This window comes from Convolutriloba macropyga, chromosome 5, assembly GCF_964194025.1.
Source record: "Convolutriloba macropyga chromosome 5, txConMacr16.3, whole genome shotgun sequence".
NCBI lineage: Eukaryota > Metazoa > Xenacoelomorpha > Acoela > Convolutidae > Convolutriloba > Convolutriloba macropyga.
Window position 1 is genome coordinate 6,868,620 of NC_134472.1, and position 19,286 is coordinate 6,887,905.

Genomic DNA, 19,286 nt, shown 5'->3' on the forward strand with positions numbered 1-19,286 from the left:
AACGGAGTACTTCATTGCAAAATAAATTTTTAAAAATTTTTGTACCTTGCTCACTTGAAGCTCTATCACTCAAATGAAGCCCCTAGGAGCATTTATTATGCGACACCTTGCGGACCTAATGGGGCAAAAATCGCCAAATTATTGAATAATTGTAGAGCTGGAGTTGCATTACTAGCTCTTTTATTTATTTAATTGCTGTACGCATTTTGTAGCAATTGTATTAGCCTGCTCATCTTTTTGACGCAATTTTTCATGCTACCGGCTTTTCTATGATAGTTTTTTTCCGTTTGACCATTTAATTTTCTTTCCGCAAAGACATGATGATAAGTGTGAAGACCCAAGGGCATTAAGATGCTGAGCAGTTCTCTCAAGGCGATACGCTTTGCTAGCCTCTGAGTAAGTGATTCGCCAACACTGTTGAGGAGACATAAATCATGATTAGAAGCGCAGTTTTTTAAGAAATCGACCTATTGGAAAATTGAAAAAGGTGATGAAAAGATCTTTAAAAATATTTTCAGGACTTTGCTTAACGTCATATTTACCTGATCGTTTTGAATTCGAGCTAACGTTACCTTAATTCTATGCTATTCGTTGTTATTTAAAGCAGATGCAATAGTAGTTGAATTTAGCAGGGTTGTGATGTTGAACCTTATTTTTGCCCTTAGAAGGCTTCTAGATGTAGCAATGTCTGTTTTAAGTAAATTTTAGCTAGTATACTTATGATCGCGATGATTTAAAAAATGACGCAGAAAAACTAAGTCTTCCTATTCCTTTTCCGTGTAGGATATTAGTCGCCGTTGATACATTGAAATTGAAATATAACCAATAAAAATTCAGCAAGTTTAAGTGGGATTATAAAAGAAAACTATGGGTCTGGTAAAAAAAATTTTTCATGGAAGTAAAGAGAATGGCTTTAGTTTTTTTTGTTCGAAAAAAGGAAATTTAACAAAATTGTGCAGCAGAAAAAAGCTCGCAATTTTTCTCATTGAGTTCGCAATTTTCCAAGGAGTCACCAGTTAAAATTTGAGGCCAATAATCATTAGCATGCAATCAAATACTTCTTCAATTCTGTGGAGACATCCAAAAAGTGGCCTACAAATTCTTAAAAGCACAAGTTTCTCCCTTTCATTTTGCAAACTATTTTTTGTTGATTAAATTACCCGTTATATCTTTCATGAAAACCGCCAATTAGTCCCTCCCAATGTACCGTAAATTACGGGGAACACACAGCTACTTTTTCGTTTCACCATTTCGCTCTTAGACTTTCAGTTTTTGGCGTTTTGGGAAGAATTTTTGCAAAGTCTCATTTTTTGCTGCTGTAATTAAAATGGACTTACGGTGTTCGACAACCTCTGTATTTCATTCTTTGTCTTTCTGACAACTTTTTTGACTTTGCAAAGCAAGTTTCACTTTTTGTTTGTTTAGCAAAAAAGAACTAGATTTCACTCCAACATATATCGCCCAAGTTTGTTCTGTTTGTTCTTAGTGAATATGTTCACTAAGATCAGCCTCAGCACATTGCATACTAATTAAGTTCTCAAAATCTAAGAATCCTAAACATTTTAACTGATGTTAGTAACAATTTCCACATGAGAACATTGTTCTTATTCTGAAATATTCGGTTGTTATATAAAAATTACAACGATTAACCGTTATTTTAGTCATTGCCGTGTTGCTTAGTCCAGTTGGTCTTTTTGAAACTTGATTTTTTTTCGAACCGTTATTTTTGTATTCGAGAAAAAGAAAACAGAACTCTTAAATTCGTGATAATAATTTTATTTGATTTAATGTATTCCAACTATTAATGTATGTACAAATCTAGTTATTTAGATGCATTTGTAAGCGTTGTTTGCTGCAATTCATCCGTCGCTATCAGGCAGTTTGTCCTTGACATAGACTAGGGTCCCGCTTTCTGTTTCTAAGAAACTGTTCTGCAGAGCTTTCTCTATCATCTCCAAATCTTTATCTGCAGATCCATACCTAAATGAGTAGGAAATCAGAAAAAACGTTCTCTTAATAGCGATGTTCGATTTTTTCTACTGAAAAATGAAGCGAGTTAATTAGGGTTGACCAAATTTGCCAACAGCAATTAGCAAGCCAATGTTGTGTCATTTACGAAAGCTGATGAATATTCTGAATACACCATGACTACTGCAAGAATATAATGTAATGATTGCTTCCAAGTACGTCTGGCAAACCAGCGCGCAACCCAAGTGAGTCTGATAACCTATGTGCTTGAGGACCCAAGTGAGTCTGAGACCCCATCTGATGATAACTGGCTTGAGTCGCGCAGCTTATCCTGAGTAGCATCAGATAAATGCACAAGTTTTGATGTTAGTTTTTGTTAAAATTTCAACGCTTACCGCAACCCCCAACAAAAGAAACGTTCATTGTTCTGAGCTACAAATTTAACAAAAACTTGTCATACCTGTACCATCCAGGGCTTCCCATTTCCTCTGGGTGATCAGCATTGTATCTTTTCACCACCTTCTTCAAGTACTTCTCTCCTCTATCCAGGGCCTCTTGGCTTAGGGCGTCGGATGGATAGTGAACTCCTGGAAAGAAAACCCGTTCAGAGCACTAATTTGCACCAACCGTGTACTTAATATACACAGTTGATTATTAAGTGGTTTTTATGTGACCCATACTAGTAGCATAGACTAGACGTTTGAAAATAGAAGAATGATCGCAAGAGCAGTAAAAAGATGACTCATGCTATACGATCAACATATCTAATAAGACAACAAATTCTCATGAACACGCTTAATCTTCTTTTGAAATCACTTGTGCTTTCACACTTAACTTTTTCAGCAATGTTTTTTTCTCAAAATTTATCTGAAATAAAAACCTGCAACGCATTAACCGACAAATTAACTGGAATAAAAAAGTGTGCTTTCTACGTGAAAAATATGACAGAGCACAAAATCTACCGATACAGACGTGAATGCTACCGGCCAAAATCATAAATGCAAAAATGTCACTAATCAAATTTCATTATGACAAAACTTTCACGAGTATCTGAGTCTTCAACCGCAAAACGCTCGAACAAAACAATAAAAAATTGTTTTGTTGAGAATGTCAAAATCAATTTTGGAGCATCAATTTCAAAATCAAATTGAGAGAATGTCAAAATCAATTTTGGAATAAATTCGATTGTTCGACAATGCGTACAAAATGGAATAAGTTACCACAATGGCTTTGGTCAGCAAGAAATGAAAAAAAAATATTTAACAAAACGGGGGATGATTTTTGGTTTCAAAGCATAAAAATTCCTTCGAATTTTAAGATAGCTGCTAAAAGTTTTTTTTAAGAGAACAATTTATATACTGTGGTCTTTTAACGAAAATGATTGATATTTTTAAATTTGTTCTTGAATGACTTGGCGTAATGTTTTTTTGCGGGTATATTTAACTGCATGGCTATAATTTCTTTTACTTTTTGCAAAAAACATATTAATTGGTGTCTGCTTAATTGCAGCGGAACAGCATTACGCGGCAACGGTTTGATCTGCGCTGCCCTTTTTTTATTTTTCCCCACATCTTAGATATTTCCTTCCGTGAACGGCATCGCTTTGTTTTTGCTGACTATGGCCACTTTTATTGTCTGAAACTTTCACGTGGTACCATTATTGCTGCCATGATTGATTAGGTTATGGTCGAGTTGTAGTTATGGTTAATTGAGCTTCATATATCTAGTTGACGCACCATTGTGCCTGATTTTATTTGTGATATCGCAATTTTTCGTGCAGCAGAAACCTTGCAGGAGTGTAAATTCATCGCACAAAAGGAGAAAAAAATTCGCAAGTTTTTGTAACATTACACTCACACTCTCTAAGGATAGGGATTGCTCATTAAAATTGTCACTTAGCTTAATTCCTCTTTCTGTAGACAAAAATTTTCCAAAAAAAACATAGTTATAAAACTGAAACACATTAAAACTGCAGAAAACAGCAAGCATGCTCCTGAGACAACCCATTTTTTCTGCACATTAAAAAAAAGTTCAGGTAAATTTACTTTAACGCAGTTAAGGTAAACCTTTGTTAAAGTAAAATTAAGGTAACAATTACCTTAACTTTATCTTAACTTGAGTTAAGGTAAAAAATTACCTGAACTGTGTTAAGGTAAAATTACCTTAACTTACCTTAACTTTTTAAATAACTTTCTGCAGTACATAATTGTTTATTTTTAATAAAATTATCAAAGGAAATGTTGAAGCTTATTACAAGAGCTTTACAATGATATTTATATGAAGCAATCAATTTGAGCTAATATTTGTTCACCTACACTACATCAAACACCAAAAATACTTTCAGTAAAACCTGGTTTCAGAAAACGGTTTAGAGAAAGTTTAAAAGTGGTTTTAAAGTGTATCAACTTGAATCCAATCACTCTTCCTTATATATTAATCAATATATCAAAGAAACTAAAGATTCTCATGAACAAGCTAAGACTTTTTCCCCATTCGACTGTGTACATATAATTTACCTTAATTTTTCAGTTAATTTTACCTGAAATGTTTTTACCTGAACCGGTTCAGGTAGTTTTGCCTTGCCTGAACTTTACCTTAACACACCTTAACGCACCTCAATTTTAACTTAAATTTGTTAGTTTTTACCTGAAATTTACCTGAAAAATTAGGGGGGCACCACCTGAACTTTTACCTGAACATACTTTAACTTACCTTAAAAACACCTTAATTTTTAACCTTAATTTTTAAGGTAAATTTACCTTAACTAATATATTTTACCTTTAAAGTTCAGGTTAAATTTAAGTTATTTTTAAGGTAAATTTCAGGTATTTATTCAGGTATTTTTACCTTAATTTTTAAAGTAATTTTTGCGCGTTTTTCGCGTAAGTTTAGGTAATTTTACTTTTACTGTTCAGGTGTGTTTTTCAGGTAAATTTAAGGTATGTTCAGGTAAAGGTTCAGGTGGTGCCCCCTTAATTTTTCAGGTAATTTTCAGGTAAAGTTGAGGTAAGTTAAGGTAAGTTCAGGTAAGGAAAAACTACCTGGACGTTTCAGGTAAGTTAAGGTATTTTTTCAGGTAAATTTACCTGAACTTTATTTAGTGTGTGGGTTGTCTCAGGAGCAAGCATAAAAAGCGGAACAGTATTTTATGCTTACTTTGAAATATTATGGAGGTTTTAGAAGCTTTTCAGTTAGTTATAGAATTTTGATTAATTATTGTGGTTGATCAATTTTGTTTGAATGTTTTTTTAAGAGACCGAATAACATCCAAAAAGATACAATTAGGGATACATCCAAAAAGATACAAGAAGTCGATTACAATTTTTTCTCAAAATAGAAAGAAGGAAATTCGCTTTTACGAAGATACTATCAAATGCAGCCCATCGAGAAATATAAATTAACATGAGATTTGATAAATGATAAATTTCGAATCACTTACCTTTTGTCCAATCAAAGTCATCGCTGGGTCGAACTCTTCCAACTTCCTCCTTTTTCAAATCAGAACTGACTGAATAATCAAACAGGCCCGTCTTGTCATTGTACCCAATCATCTCGTACAATGCTCCGAAGTCTTCATCGTCGCTACTTTCGGTTTTCACTAAACTCTTACTCCACTGAGTTGCTAGATTATGGGAACTTTTCAACTTATATTTTTGGAATTGAACCAAAAAGGTTGATACTTAATATGCATAATTTCGCTTCTATCGCAAATACGGAACCTCGCAAAACAATCCTCCCCTGTATAATTTAGCCGGGTATATCTGATATTTTAGACAACCATTTAGACTACTAGATAACCATCCCTCCTCAGTTCATTTAAGTTGATTAACTTAAATTTACTGACAGGTTGATTAACCTGGGTCCCGGAACAAGTGTTACCTACTGGGGGAACAAATATATGCCAGCTGTTTTTTGAGTCATTTTTTTGAATACTAAGCAGGGTGAAACCGTCAAACTAGGTAGCATTAATCGTCACTTCTGCGGTTCTAAGTCTAAGTGGAACCTTTTGTGTATTTTTCGGTTGTCTGATTGGTCGGGGGAAAAATAGTGGGATTTTTTGCGTTTTCCTTTTGTTTTCATCTAGCAACAATCATCCGAATCAAAGACTCCCAAATCACAGACCGCAACAGCAAATACAAAGAGACAGCAAAGACCAGCACAGCAAAGACAGCGACACAGCAAAGACCAACACATTCAAAGAAAAATTAACTAATTCATCATCAAAGCCACAGACAAACAACAAAGCACCAAATAAAAGTTTTTAACAATAACAGAAAACCTCGAGAGATTGAAAAAGTCAAGAACAGCCCACAGCACCAGATTAAACAACGAAGCCAAAACAATTACTGATAGACCTGGACAAAATGTCAGTGAAGAGGAGCTCATACGACTGGAACAAATTTCGACATTGTTGAGAAAAAACCAGTTGTACCTGTCAGACATGAATCAGAAAGTTCAAAGCTTGATCGATGACACCGACAGACTTGATGAAGAAATCGAAGAATCAGAAGAGTACGACGACAAGATAGGACAACATGTTGACCTAATCAACCGTTTTGTCATGTACAAAAGAACCCCCTGCCAGAACCTCGACACCATGATTAGCGACTGGACCGGCCATCACCAACGTGAAACTGACGAAGCTGGAGTTGCCAACTTTTTAGGGAGACTACAAGGATTGGACGTCTTTCTTTGACCAATTCAATGGAGCAGTGACAAGCAACAGCCAGATAACAGACAATCAAAAGTTGCAGTGTCCAAAAACATCAGTAAAAGGAGACGCCGCGAAGCTTTTGACCTCTCTCCAAATCAAAGACGGAACCTTCAGTACAGCATGCGACATCCTGAAGAACAGAAACGACAACAAACGTTTGATTTTAAGAGCCCACGTTCACGCAATAGTTGCACAGAAACCGGTAACAAATGAAAACCCGAAGTCACATCGAGATCCCTTGGATACCGTCGAAGGACACAGATTAGCGCTCAGCAACCTTGAACAGCCCGTGGACGATCAGGGCATCTTTTTCGTGTACCTCATTGCAGAGAAGTTGCCCTTCGAAACGAGAAAATGTGGGGAACTTTCATCACCAGAAAGAAACCTCCGACGCTGTCTTGATATGAAAAAGTTCATGGAAGAAAACACACGCGCCTTTGGGTCAGCCACACAGCAGTCAGCATCAGCCATCGCCAAGAAGCCTACAGGCAGCCCCCAAATTTAAAAATTTCATTCACATATGTTCACATCAGTGACTACAACGTGTGAATGTTGCGACGAAAACCACAAAATTTATCAATGCCGAGGTTTCAAAGCACTTTCCGTACAGGACCGAGTTCAGCTGATCAATACAAAAAGACTTTGCTTCAACTGCCTACGCCTTGGGGATCGAAGTGAACAATGCAAAAGATCAACTCGTAAGAAATGCAAACGAAAGCACAACAGTCTTTTGCACTTGGAAGCCAATAACAACTCGAGGACAGCTTCAACAGCGCCAACAGTTACAACTAGCAGCATGTGACTATAAGAAGCAAGCAATCAAGCAGCAAAAAAGTCAACAAAAACAAGGAAAAATTTACAGCCGCAGCACAGTCGCGCAGAATGAAGAAGAAGAATTTTTTCTTCCCACCGCAATCGTTTCAGTTGACAACAACGGAAAACAACTGATCTCAGAGCCATTCTAGACTCAGGATCCCAAAGCGACCTCATCGCGGAAGATGCAGTACAACGCCTCTGAATAAAAAAGAAAAAGCCAATGATCGAGTTTTTGGACTCGGAGTTCAAGAAGTCAACAACAGCAAAGGATCTGTAAGCTTGATCCTGAAAACAAAAGATGAAGACTCCATTAGTAACAGAGCAACTGTCTTAGCCAACGATCTGCCTATGCATCATGTAAATGTCAGCGGTTGGACAAAACTTCAGGACCTCAATCTTGCGGACCCAAACTTCAATCAGCCATCCACCGTAGACTTGGTAATTGGAGCACCACACTGCGACGAATTGATGTTTGGAGACAACAGAATCAAGGAACCTGAAAATACATTTATCTACCGCCTATCTTGTTTTGGTGAGAGCCAACTTGAAAAGAAGAGTACTCAACTTTAGTCTTCTTTCATTTGTTCTGAACCAGACAATTTACAGCAATTCTGGGAAATTGGGGAAATACCGACAACAACACAGTTAACATCAGAAGAACAGAAATGCGAAGATCACTTCAAAAGTACCACCCGACGCAACTCAGAGGGAAATCTGTGCGACTCGTTCTATCAAGCGAAACGAAAACTACGGAGCCCCATCTTCCGAATGGAGAAACAACCAGATTTATACAACGGATATGGTCAGTTCGTTCACGAACTCATTCAACTTGGACACATGGAAGAGGTTCCCAGAAATAAAATTCATATGCCTGCCAGAAACTGTTTCTACTTGCCACATCATTGTGTCATCAAAGACCTCAACAGCACAACTAAACTCAGAGTCGTATTTGATGATTCAGCTAAGTCAGCCAGTGGAGTATCTCTAAACGACCGTCTGATGGTTGGACCTCAACTTCAAAAGGATCTATTTAGAACTCTGATTCGTTTCCGGATCCATCACGTAGCACTATCTGCCGAGATTGACAAGATGTACCGACAAGTTCAATTTGACGAAGAAGACAAGGATTTTCAAAGGGTTTTGTGGAAAAATCCAAATGACATAGAGGTGAAAACATACATAATGACAAGAGTGACCTATTGAATAGCATCATATTCGTATCACTCAATTAGACCTCTCAAAGCCTTAGCAGGCAGTTGCACCAACAGCAACCTACGCCTTGTAATCAATAATGACATGTATGTGGACGGTTCGCTAACAGCAGCCTCAGATGTAAAGCATGCCACTCAACTTCAGGACGAAATAATCGCAACACTGAAAACAGCTTGTTTTGATAAACGAAAATGGATATCAAGCGTTTCATCACTTGTTGAGCGATTGCCTTTCAGTTTTTGCAAACTTTGAGACAAAATGATAATCAACATCAATGAATACACAGTAAAAACTCTTGGAATAAAGAGGAGCCTTGTTGCAGATCATTTCACCTTCACAGTTTGCATGGACAAAAAAACTCCCAACAAAAGGAAAAAAATTATCGGAAGCCACAAAAAGTTTGACCTCCTTGGATGGTTGTCAGCAAAAACAATTCAGTTGAAATCCTTCTATCAAATTCTATGGATGGACAAGTTGACCTGGGACAAAACCCTATCGTTAAGCATTTTAGAACAATACGGAAGATTTCGACATCAACTCAAAGAACTTTAGAAGATCAAACCTAAACGACGAGTGTTTGCAGAACTTTTTTCATCATCTTTGGAGCTTCATATGTTTTGTGACGCCTCAATCACAGCATATGCCGTAGTTGTCTACGTGCGAAAGCAAATGGACGACCGAGTGCACACTTAAATGCTAACAGCCAAAACACGCGTTGTCCCAATCAAAATTTATGTGTTCCTCGTTTAGAACTCTGTGCAGCTTTTCTTGGAGCACAATTTTCTCACGCACTGAAGAAAGTCATCAATGGCACCCGTTTTCCCAATCCCAAAGTCTTTGCTTGGACGGTTTTACAAGTGACCCTCGCCTGGATTAAAGTTGTTCCTAGAAAATGAAAGACTTTCCTTGCTAACCGAGTTGCCAAAATTCAGAGCAACATTCGTTCAGAAAATTGGAAGTTTGTACCAACAGAAAACAATCCAGCTGATTGCGCATCAAAAGGAATTTCAACCGACAGACTTCTTAATCAGCAACTTTTGTGGAAAGGACCAAATTGGTTGCGTCAACAAGAGGATTTGTGGCCTGTATTGGATATTACACCTCCTTGTAACCCCTCAACTGACGCTTTAGCCGAAGTAAACTCGTCAGCCCAATTCTCGCTAGTAATTCTGCATCAGCAGCAAGACAAAAGCATTTTAGATCTTATCAGCAGACAGTCATCAATGTATCGACTTGTAAGAGTCTTCGCTTACGTCAAACTATTCACTCAACGACTACAATCAAGAATAAGGAGAAGGTCAAGCAACAATCACAGTCAGTTGAAACCTGTAATTGATCATTCAAATACGTATCAAAAACCAAAACCAATAACAGTTTCCGACAAAGAGCAGCACGATAATGTTCAACTAAAGTTTTCTGTCTACGGCCAAGATCATCAGCATCTACAACACTCGATGAAACCCCGTGACCAATCTTAAAACAATTTCACAGGAAATTTGTTCGTATCCAACCAGCAGGAAAACCCATGCGAAGATTCGAGTTTCTCTGGCAACAATCAGGACGCATCTCATCTGCAGAAGATATGCTATCGTAACTTATCTAACGACTTTGATGAGGACTATTCCCAACGACCACAGCCCCTTCTTCAGAGCAGCCATGAAGACCAATCCCTACAGCCAAACTTTCATCACAGCAGTCAAGAGGCAGAAGAATTTTTCCCGCAACCACTTCTCTCTGTCGAGCACGCAGTGTCAAAGGAAGAGAAATCTACGTAATGATTGTATGAAAATTAGCAAACAACCAATGAAATCCAGTCAACACAGACAGACTTCGTTCCACCATCCAGCAACTTTCTTTCACCAACAGCAGGCGATCATCATAAATTATACAGCTTTCTTAAACCAAATAAACATCATCTGCTCTTCAATGAACAACGGCCAAATGAAAAACAACAAAAACATTACGAATCAACGGAATACAAATTGCAGAAATAATCTGTTTACCAGCAGCAGACGGATTTATCAGCAAGTTTTTCATCACCACCAACAAGCCTTCTATCAACAATTAAGAAGAAGAAGCAACACATCAAAACAAAAAGAGGAATTGATGTTTGTCATCAACCTTCCCCATTAAATCTCCGCTCAGCGAGAATAGCCCTTTACAGCATCATGCAGCAACTTTTTTGGCCCGAATTCAGATATGTAAAAGGATCAATAACACCCGAAGACTCAACTTCAAACCTACCAGTTGAAGCACCCAACCAGCGTGTCGAGAAAAACAGTCATCTACTCAGCCTCTCTCCATTCTTTGACGAAGACAACAACATCATCCGCTCTGTTGGTCGTCTTGCAAACTCCCTAGCGTGGACAAAAAGTTCCCCATAATAATTCCAAAAATATCTACACTAGCTGAGTTACTCATCCAAGAAAGTCATTTGAGAAACCTTTACAGTGGACCACAGATAATCCTTTTTGCCCTCCGACAAACAGTTTGGATTCCTGGCGGAAGTGCCAGTGTTAAGAAAGTTATGCACAACTGCAAGCCCTGCGTAAGATTTGACGCCCGCATACGCCAGCCGTTAATGGGAGATCTGCCAGCAGAACGGATAGTTGAATCTTTCGCCTTCCAGTTCACTGGGATGGACTATTGTGGACAATTTTTTACCAAAGATTCTTGACAGAAACTGCAAAATCATACGCAGCTATTTTCATTTGTTTCACCACAAAGCCAATACACTTAGAGCCAGTTGAAAACTTAACCAAAGAAGATTGCCTCCATACCCTGGAGAGATTCACCGGAAGACGCGGTACTCCCCAAGCTATTTACAGTGACCATTCGACAACGTTCATTGGAGCTCGAAGAGAACCCGAAATCAGACGACTTTTTCGAGATGAAAAGTTCAAGGATCTCATCAACAATTTTGTGAGCCAAAACCACATTGATTGGATTACAAAACTACCCAGGACGTCTCATTTTGGAGGAATGTGGCAAGCAGCTGATGAATCTATAAAACCAGTGCGTTCACAACTCTCCTAACCCAAATTGAGGCCATCCTCAATTCTCGCCCTCTAATAGCGCCATCAACCAACATCAATGATCCCCTAGCTTTAATCCCTGGACATTTCATCATCGACAGACCTATCACAGCTACACTCGTGCCATGTTCAACAAAGAACAACACCTTGTCACGACATTGGAGAAACATAGAAAAACTGATTCGTCACTTCCGGAAGAAATGAAGTGTCGAATACTTGTCTTCATTGCAGCAGCGGAACAAATGGAGGACAGAAAACGTACAACCAGCAGTGGACGATATTGTTATCATCAAAGAAGATAACTTTCCCCCAATGTTTCGGCCGCTTGCTCGCATAATACTGACATTGGACTGTAATCACAAACATTGTTCGTGTTGTTCAAGTGAAAATACAAACTGGAGTTTACATCAGACTAATCAGTCACCTCATGCCTCTTTATCGAGAAGCACCAGAAGATCGTGGAGCAGATTAGTTGATTCAACTTTGAGAAAAACCCGAAGATTCTCAATTGGTTTGATCACACCTTCGACAATGTGTACCAAATCAGTTTAAAAGGAATTGATAACATTTCTGACAATTTTCACATAAACCAAGTTGCCAGTTTCAACAAAATCATCTTCTTTTTGGACCCTCAACCTTACTCGAAAGAATAGCAAAGGAAACTTGCAGATGTCGCAATTGAACGAGTTCAAGGAGGCCGGGAAATGTTCAAGGTCGAAAGAACTTTCAATGTCTCAATAAAATTGTAACCAAGATTTACCACGTGCCCTAACAAAGTCTCAAGAATTTTAATTTTCACAAGGACAAGTTTGTTTCCGTTTGGATTCAAAAAGCTATACATAAGCAAAAAAAGCGTTGAAGCAGAGCTTCATTAGTAATCAAAAACATTGAAATGAACTTCTATTCATTTTATGATGTTCTATGTAAAAGTTTCCATTGATAGTTCCAAATACTACTCTCGTCGCTTATTAAGACAACTGTCAGTCTAAAAAACGCACTACTTCCTTTAATAAATAATGAATGAAAATTTAATGAAAATAAAATTTTTATTCTTAGCAACAGCTCAGTTCATTTTTTTTCTTAATTTTAAAAACAAGCATTTAAAATTCTGTCCTATTATAATTTTTGTTGAAAAATTTCTCTTCGAAATTTGTATACTAGAAAATTCAAAAATTGAGACTCGGCGATAAAACGAAACGAACAATACTTGTTAGTTTTTTTATCACCGAGTCTCAATTTTTGAACTTTCTAGTATACAAATTTCGAAAAAAAACGAAAATGGAATCTTTATTAAAATCGCAATTTTCACGCCTTTTTTTGGCTTAATGCAAATTATATTATTGAGCAAAAATCTTGCTTAAACATCAGAAATAATGCCGTAGGCAGATGGTATAATGATGATAACAAAAATCTGCGTAAAGCATTGTTTCTGCTGTTTAAGCAAGATTTCTGCTCAGTAATATAGTTTGCATTAAAGCGAAAAAGGCGTGAAAATTGCGATTTTAAAAAAATTTTAATTTTCGTTTATCCGCTTCACTACTTTGCTCTTTTAGCCTTTGCCAATTGGTTATGCTATGAAATGTCAAATTTTCGCGATATATATGAAGAACTTAGCATGAAATCACGATCCAGTGTACAGAATTTTTAAATTAAATCTTTTGTTTTAAATTGAAATTGTTCCCTGCCTAATTTGTATGGGCTACTATTTTTCTCACTGTACTTCTCAGACTGGCCTCCTTTGGGCTTTAAAATTCCCCTGGTGGATCTAGCGGGTGTCCTGCTGTTACTATCATTCTCCTTCCCAACGCTCGCTCTTGTAAATTTGAGTTTGTTATCAGATGACTGTGGTCTCTTACTGTAAGAAGTTGGGGCCATTTTGGACTTTTCACGTGACTGAATTGACCTCGCAAATTTGCTCTGGTCGCTCTTCAGCTGTGTTAGTTCTCGCTGGATTTGCTCAAGTTGAGCTGAACTTCTGATCTGAGCTGACCTGAAAAGTTGTAAACAAGATCTTTTACGATAGTTTACTTATTAACCCTACAGGTTTAGACATCAACCTTTTAAAAGACCACGCTCGATCAAAAAATGTTATGAAAAGATAGACCATGCTCAACCAATGGAAAGACTTCAGCTCGACTTTAACTGTGACGCTGGATGGCGTATTTATTGTCAATATTGAGCACTCCCCTTTTTTAGACTTTTGAAGGCTTTTCATAAGTCTAAGTCTAGATAAACATAGTCCATACCCCCCTTGATGCACATAAAGCTTGCACAATGTTTCTTCAGTCATTTTTTAAAAACTCAAACCGAAAAGAGTTATAACGCTTCAACAGTTGAGCTCATATCTTGATATTTCCTTTTCAACACACTGTTTGAATAAATTTTGACGAGGTTAACAAGGTTCGTTAGTTTTCGATTGGTTACTCATCAAATTTCGAATCATTGGCCTCAATACTACGGTATATAGACTTTTATACATTATTAATGGCGACAACTTGTATTTCAGATTTCAGTTTTCACCTAGCAAAAATTTTTAGTTACGCTTCAACTAAAAAACCATTATCACTGCGCCTGTTTAAAAAATTTGCGGTCGCCGAAACCCCGTTTTTATTAATGGAAAGAAACATGGTTACCATAAGATGGTTTATAACATAATATCCAATGACATGTTGTGGCAAGAATGACATGTTTCTAGTGTTTCTGAAGTAAATTCTTTGAACATAGTAAAGCAATGAAATTGAACTCTCAAATGCGTTTAAATGGTCATTTCTGTTCAAATGAAGAAAAAGCTATGTTTGTGTGCATTTTCCATAAAAACGGTATTGCCGGGCCCAGGATTTTCCCAAAAAAACGGACGAAAATGTGTAAAGAACATGTAAAAATAACAAAATTACCCCATATTTCTCCCCTTAATTAAGTGTAAGAGTGTAATTATAAGAGTGTGATTTTAAAAATAATGAAAGTGGAAGGAGGTGGTGAGGTTGCTCTCCCCATCTTCGTTCTATCGAACATGTTACTTTCACTTTGTGCATTAACCATTGCGCCAACTAATACTAGCATCCGAATAGTTGTCCTCAATACTACGGTATATAGAGACGGTTTATACAATATTAAAGGCGATAAACGTAATTCTTTATTTCAATTTTCACTTCGAGTAAAATTTGCTAATCAACACTGCTGTTTACTAACTTGAACTCCTCAATTGAAGGGTCGTTCTGATGGTAAACAGATGAACTTTCAGGAGCAACACTCGACGGAGCCTGACTCATAATCGGATTAGTCGTTGGGTATGAAGTAGGTTTTCCACTCAGAATGGGCAAATTTGTCATTGAAGAGCCCCCTGTATACGACACAGGAGTTGGCTGACTGTCGAATGATTTCTCAATCACAGAGAGCTTTGCTTTTACTTCTTGCAATTCTTTGACAAGAGTTGAAAGAAGAACCGGAATATTGTCCAAGTCTTCTTCGCGGACAATTGAGGCTTCTTTTGCTATTTTTTCAACAATCTTAAACCATCTTTGCAGAATTTTCCCTCGTTTTTTGGTATTTTTGCTATATTTTTGGACTTTTTGCTATTTTTTTGAACAATCTTAAACCATCTTAGTAAAATGCTTTCATCATTTTTTGGCATTTTTGCTATTTTTGGCATTTTTTTTGCTATTTTTTTTTGCGAAATGATCATTTATGCACAAATCTAATTCTTAGAGCGTAAAGTTTCGATTTAAACTCACTTAATAAAGTGTGAACATTAGATCTGTTCTTCGGGTAAAGTGTGGACATAGGCTGTCTTAGTTTAAGGCACTTGCATGTGGGATTCTTATGTCTGGAACGTTCTGGACATACCGATTTCTATCAGAGAACTGGCAGTCGGCGAATAATTCAACTTTTTTCCTGTTGTTTTCCGTGTTTTCCTAATGTACTTTCTTTTACTAGCAATAATTCGTTCTTGGTTTCCTCAAAGCATATGTAATTTAAATTATCTTTATTTGCGCATTTATCAAAATTCGTTTTTCAGTTTTTTGTTGCAATTTTCAATTTAAGATCTTTGTTATATCAAAAGTTTGAATCTTGTCTCGGGTATTGTTGTTTCATGTGCTTTACTCTCTATCTCAGCAGCAATTTTCCAATTCCCTTCACATTCAGTGGGCGATTCAGAAAATAAGTTTACTGGAAAGCAGTTACCACATCTCTTACTGGTCTTCTATAAGCGCCTAAGTTAAGCGGCGAGTGGTTGTTTTTAGTTTCCAGTAAAATTTTAAGTTTGACAAGGATCATTGCTGACTACAAATTGACTTGCCACAATAATTGTGTTTTAAAATTACTGCTATTTTACTTTTTAAATTTATTTCGTAAATTTAGCGAATATTTTATTAGTAAAGAATTTTCCAAATTAAAAAATCTGAGAAAATTTTCTGTATCAGTAGGTAAGTTTAGATTAATTAAAGAAATGTTTTCAATCAAAATATACTTTTGCCACAAAAAAGTAGACGCAGCAATTTCTTGAGGGAATTTTACAAAAACCAAAAATTACAACCGCTGAAGTTCTATAACGATTTTTACCCCTTATAAACTTTTTCAGCTCTGCAAGTAGTTAGAGTCCGAGAAAAACTAAGCAACCGTCTAACTTTTTCTGTTGCTGTCTTGCAGTAAAAAAATAATTTATTGTTTATTGCTCTTGCAAGTGCAGTCGTATAAATATTGAGTAGCACGCTACTTATTTTACTTAAGAAACTAATTTTGATTCCAAAAAACTAAAAAAGTTATCTAAATAAATAAAAGTGGCAAAAAATTGATTGAAAACCATTATGTCTAGTCTGAACGATATCTGATGGGTAAGAAAATTTGGAACTAAAAACAAAAACGAAAAATTAATTATCGTTAATGTCAAACAACTGTAATAAAATTCTTCACCCATACTTCAAATTTTTGGTAAGATTGTTGAAAATGTCCTAGTGACGAACCATTACAATCACTGGTGTCATTATCGTTCCCTTCCTCCTTCTCATTCTCATCAGTTTCTTCAAATGATACATGTTTTGCATCAACTTTTGCAACTTTTTCCACTTCAATTTCAGTAAAATCTTCATTTTCATCTGAAAATTCACTCCGATCATTTTCTTTGGACCGTTTCATCTGATCAATTTGCTCTTTTAAATCCTCAATTTCTCGATTTCGTTCACTTTTTAAAGTGGCTACCTCCACTACTAATGCCTCCATTGATTCGTGACTAAATTGAAAAATCGGATCTTTTTCAGGTTGTTCATCTTCAGTTTTCTTATCTTCAGATTTTGAAGGGCTTTGTTCACTCTTTTCCAGTTCTTTCTGAGTTCTAGTTTGCTTTAATTTGTTTACTTCTGCTAAACATTCGTCAAATAAGTTTGATTTTGAATTGATGAATCGAATGTGATCAATATTTTCTTCATTGTCTCCAATTTTGACAGATTTGCCCTTCTTCAGTGCATTTAGTTCTTTTCGTAACTTTGAAATTTCTTTTTCCTTCTCAGCCGCCTGTTTTTTCCAGTATTTTTCAGTGCTTTGAAACATTTGGTCGAGAACAACAAATCCAGTTGCGGTTTGTTCCAGTGTTTAATGTATTAATGTAACAAAATTAAATGTATTCAAGAATTGTGTAAAAAGCACACTTATCAAAAATGAGTAAAAACTATGTTGTATGTTTGAGAACGTACAAAATTAATAAAATCAATCTTGGCTTCAAATTACACGCTCTTTTTTATATTTCTCAGACGCTTTTTTAAGAGCTAGTTATAAAGTGCTCTATATTTTGGTACTTTTTGATACAAAACTTCATATGATTGTAAGTATCACCACTGAGAATATGTTTACTTGAATTATATATGGTTGAAAAGTCTTATAGTAATTTTATCTGATGGTTGAGCAAAAAGTATTCAATCAATTTCTGACAAAAAAAATATAAGGACTATGATTGATTTTTTTTCGGCAATCTGGTTTTTTGCCTAAAACGTTAATTTTCTCACCCAAGTTTATTATATAGTATATAGTGAAATTTTAATTCAATTAATGCCACTCACGGAGAAAGGAACTTGAGTAAAATCTGAGGCGAAGACGGCGTTTTCTGTCATTAAATTATTTTTTGTAAAAACTGGGTAATTTCGCTGGTCAAGCTCTTGCAATTTTTTTCCGGAAGATTTTTATAGGGTTGTTATTGACGAATCATATTTCATTTTACGCAGAATTTTCCCGAGATACAGAACTTTCCCTCTGTTTCGAGAGATGAATAGGAACAAAAGTACACTAGATGTTACTTTTTTACATAAAAAGCACAAAAATCTGACGTTTTGTCAAAACGTGTTGCTTTATAAAAACATTCATTACAAAGACTCTTTGAAAATCTTTTCCATTTATACTTTGTTTATTACTATCACTGTGCTAAAATTTGTTAAAAATTGTTTCACTTTGCAGTGAAAGAAACTTTTGTAAAAAAAGTTGGTAGTACGTTACCTCCTAACAGCCAGAAAATCTGATTGCAATATCAACCGGAAAAAAACATTGCACGGCGAAAACAATTGCCAGTGTGATTGACGTGGACAATGAAATAATTAACTAAAACAATTGTTTTCAACTAAATTCAGCAGAAACCTTCCATCTTAGATCATAGGACCATATAAGATCTTATACGATAAAGATTTTTGATCAGCATCTAATCAGATCTTACACGATAAAAATTCCAGAAGCATTGGGGTACAAACACAACAGGAAAGATTTAAAACAAACTGCTTTCCTGTTAACCAAACTGTGAACCACAAATTTTCTCTCTGAGTGTTGGTCTGATCACTAATTAAGCAGACTAATTAAGAAATGAATAGTTTGTTAGTTTGCTAAGTTTTTGGGAGAAAAATTTAGATATTTTTGCCTGAAGTAAGCAAACAGGTGCAGAATTAAACTGTGTAGTTGGAGCGAAATATAGTGCATAATGCAATGTAAACAAAACGATGAAGTGGTTCATAAGCCTGCAAGCATGCATTAAAATTCGAAATCAGTGTCCAAGGTGTTCACTGTTCAAAAAAACAAAAGTAATTAAAACAAATTGAAAGTGGAGATGACTACTTAGTAGATGAATTATTAAATGAATCAATTTTTTCCGTAAGCCCCCGAAAATTTGGAACTACTACCTCAAGTGATAGTTATGGATCTATAATTTTAATGAAAAATTGTCTAATTTTAATGAAGATATTTACTTCATTTGAAACTGACAGTAGAGAGGCCATTTTATTTGGGAATCGAATAAAACATAATGTATAAATTGCTTAACAAAAAAATCTAAAAAGATATTTTTTAAGCGTATGTGGATATCTTTTGGTTTCTCTAAAAAATAAGGATTACTAAGTGAGCTAACGATAGATATGAACAAAAATCGACGTTTCTCGAGCAGTGCTTTTGTAGATGACAAATTGAAAAATATAATGAAAGCGGAGGACCAATAAGGGTAATCAATTTCCTCGTTTTCGCGCATGACCAAATTTCTGAGTGAATTGAAGTTATCTGATGCTTTTAGGGCGTAA

At 36.0% G+C, this 19,286-nt stretch overlaps 1 protein-coding gene across 2 annotated transcripts; it reads right to left on the reverse strand.

Annotated features, from left to right (window-relative positions):
* Window positions 1-1,742: 1,742 nt before the first annotated feature.
* On the reverse strand, window positions 1,743-17,448 carry LOC142339745 (uncharacterized). 2 transcript variants are annotated; one of them, XM_075389998.1, is made up of 6 exons: window positions 16,707-17,448; window positions 14,935-15,229; window positions 13,431-13,735; window positions 5,408-5,590; window positions 2,429-2,555; window positions 1,743-1,980 (listed from the first exon to the last, which is right to left on the reverse strand). In XM_075389998.1, exons 1-6 carry the CDS (start codon window positions 17,287-17,289, stop codon window positions 1,860-1,862), a joined length of 1,614 nt encoding a protein of 537 aa, XP_075246113.1. In that variant the 5' UTR covers window positions 17,290-17,448; the 3' UTR covers window positions 1,743-1,859. The 2 variants fall into 2 exon arrangements, with proteins under 2 accessions (XP_075246113.1, XP_075246111.1); XM_075389996.1 differs by having other exon boundaries at window positions 14,935-15,235.
* Between the last annotated feature and the right edge of the window lie 1,838 nt (window positions 17,449-19,286).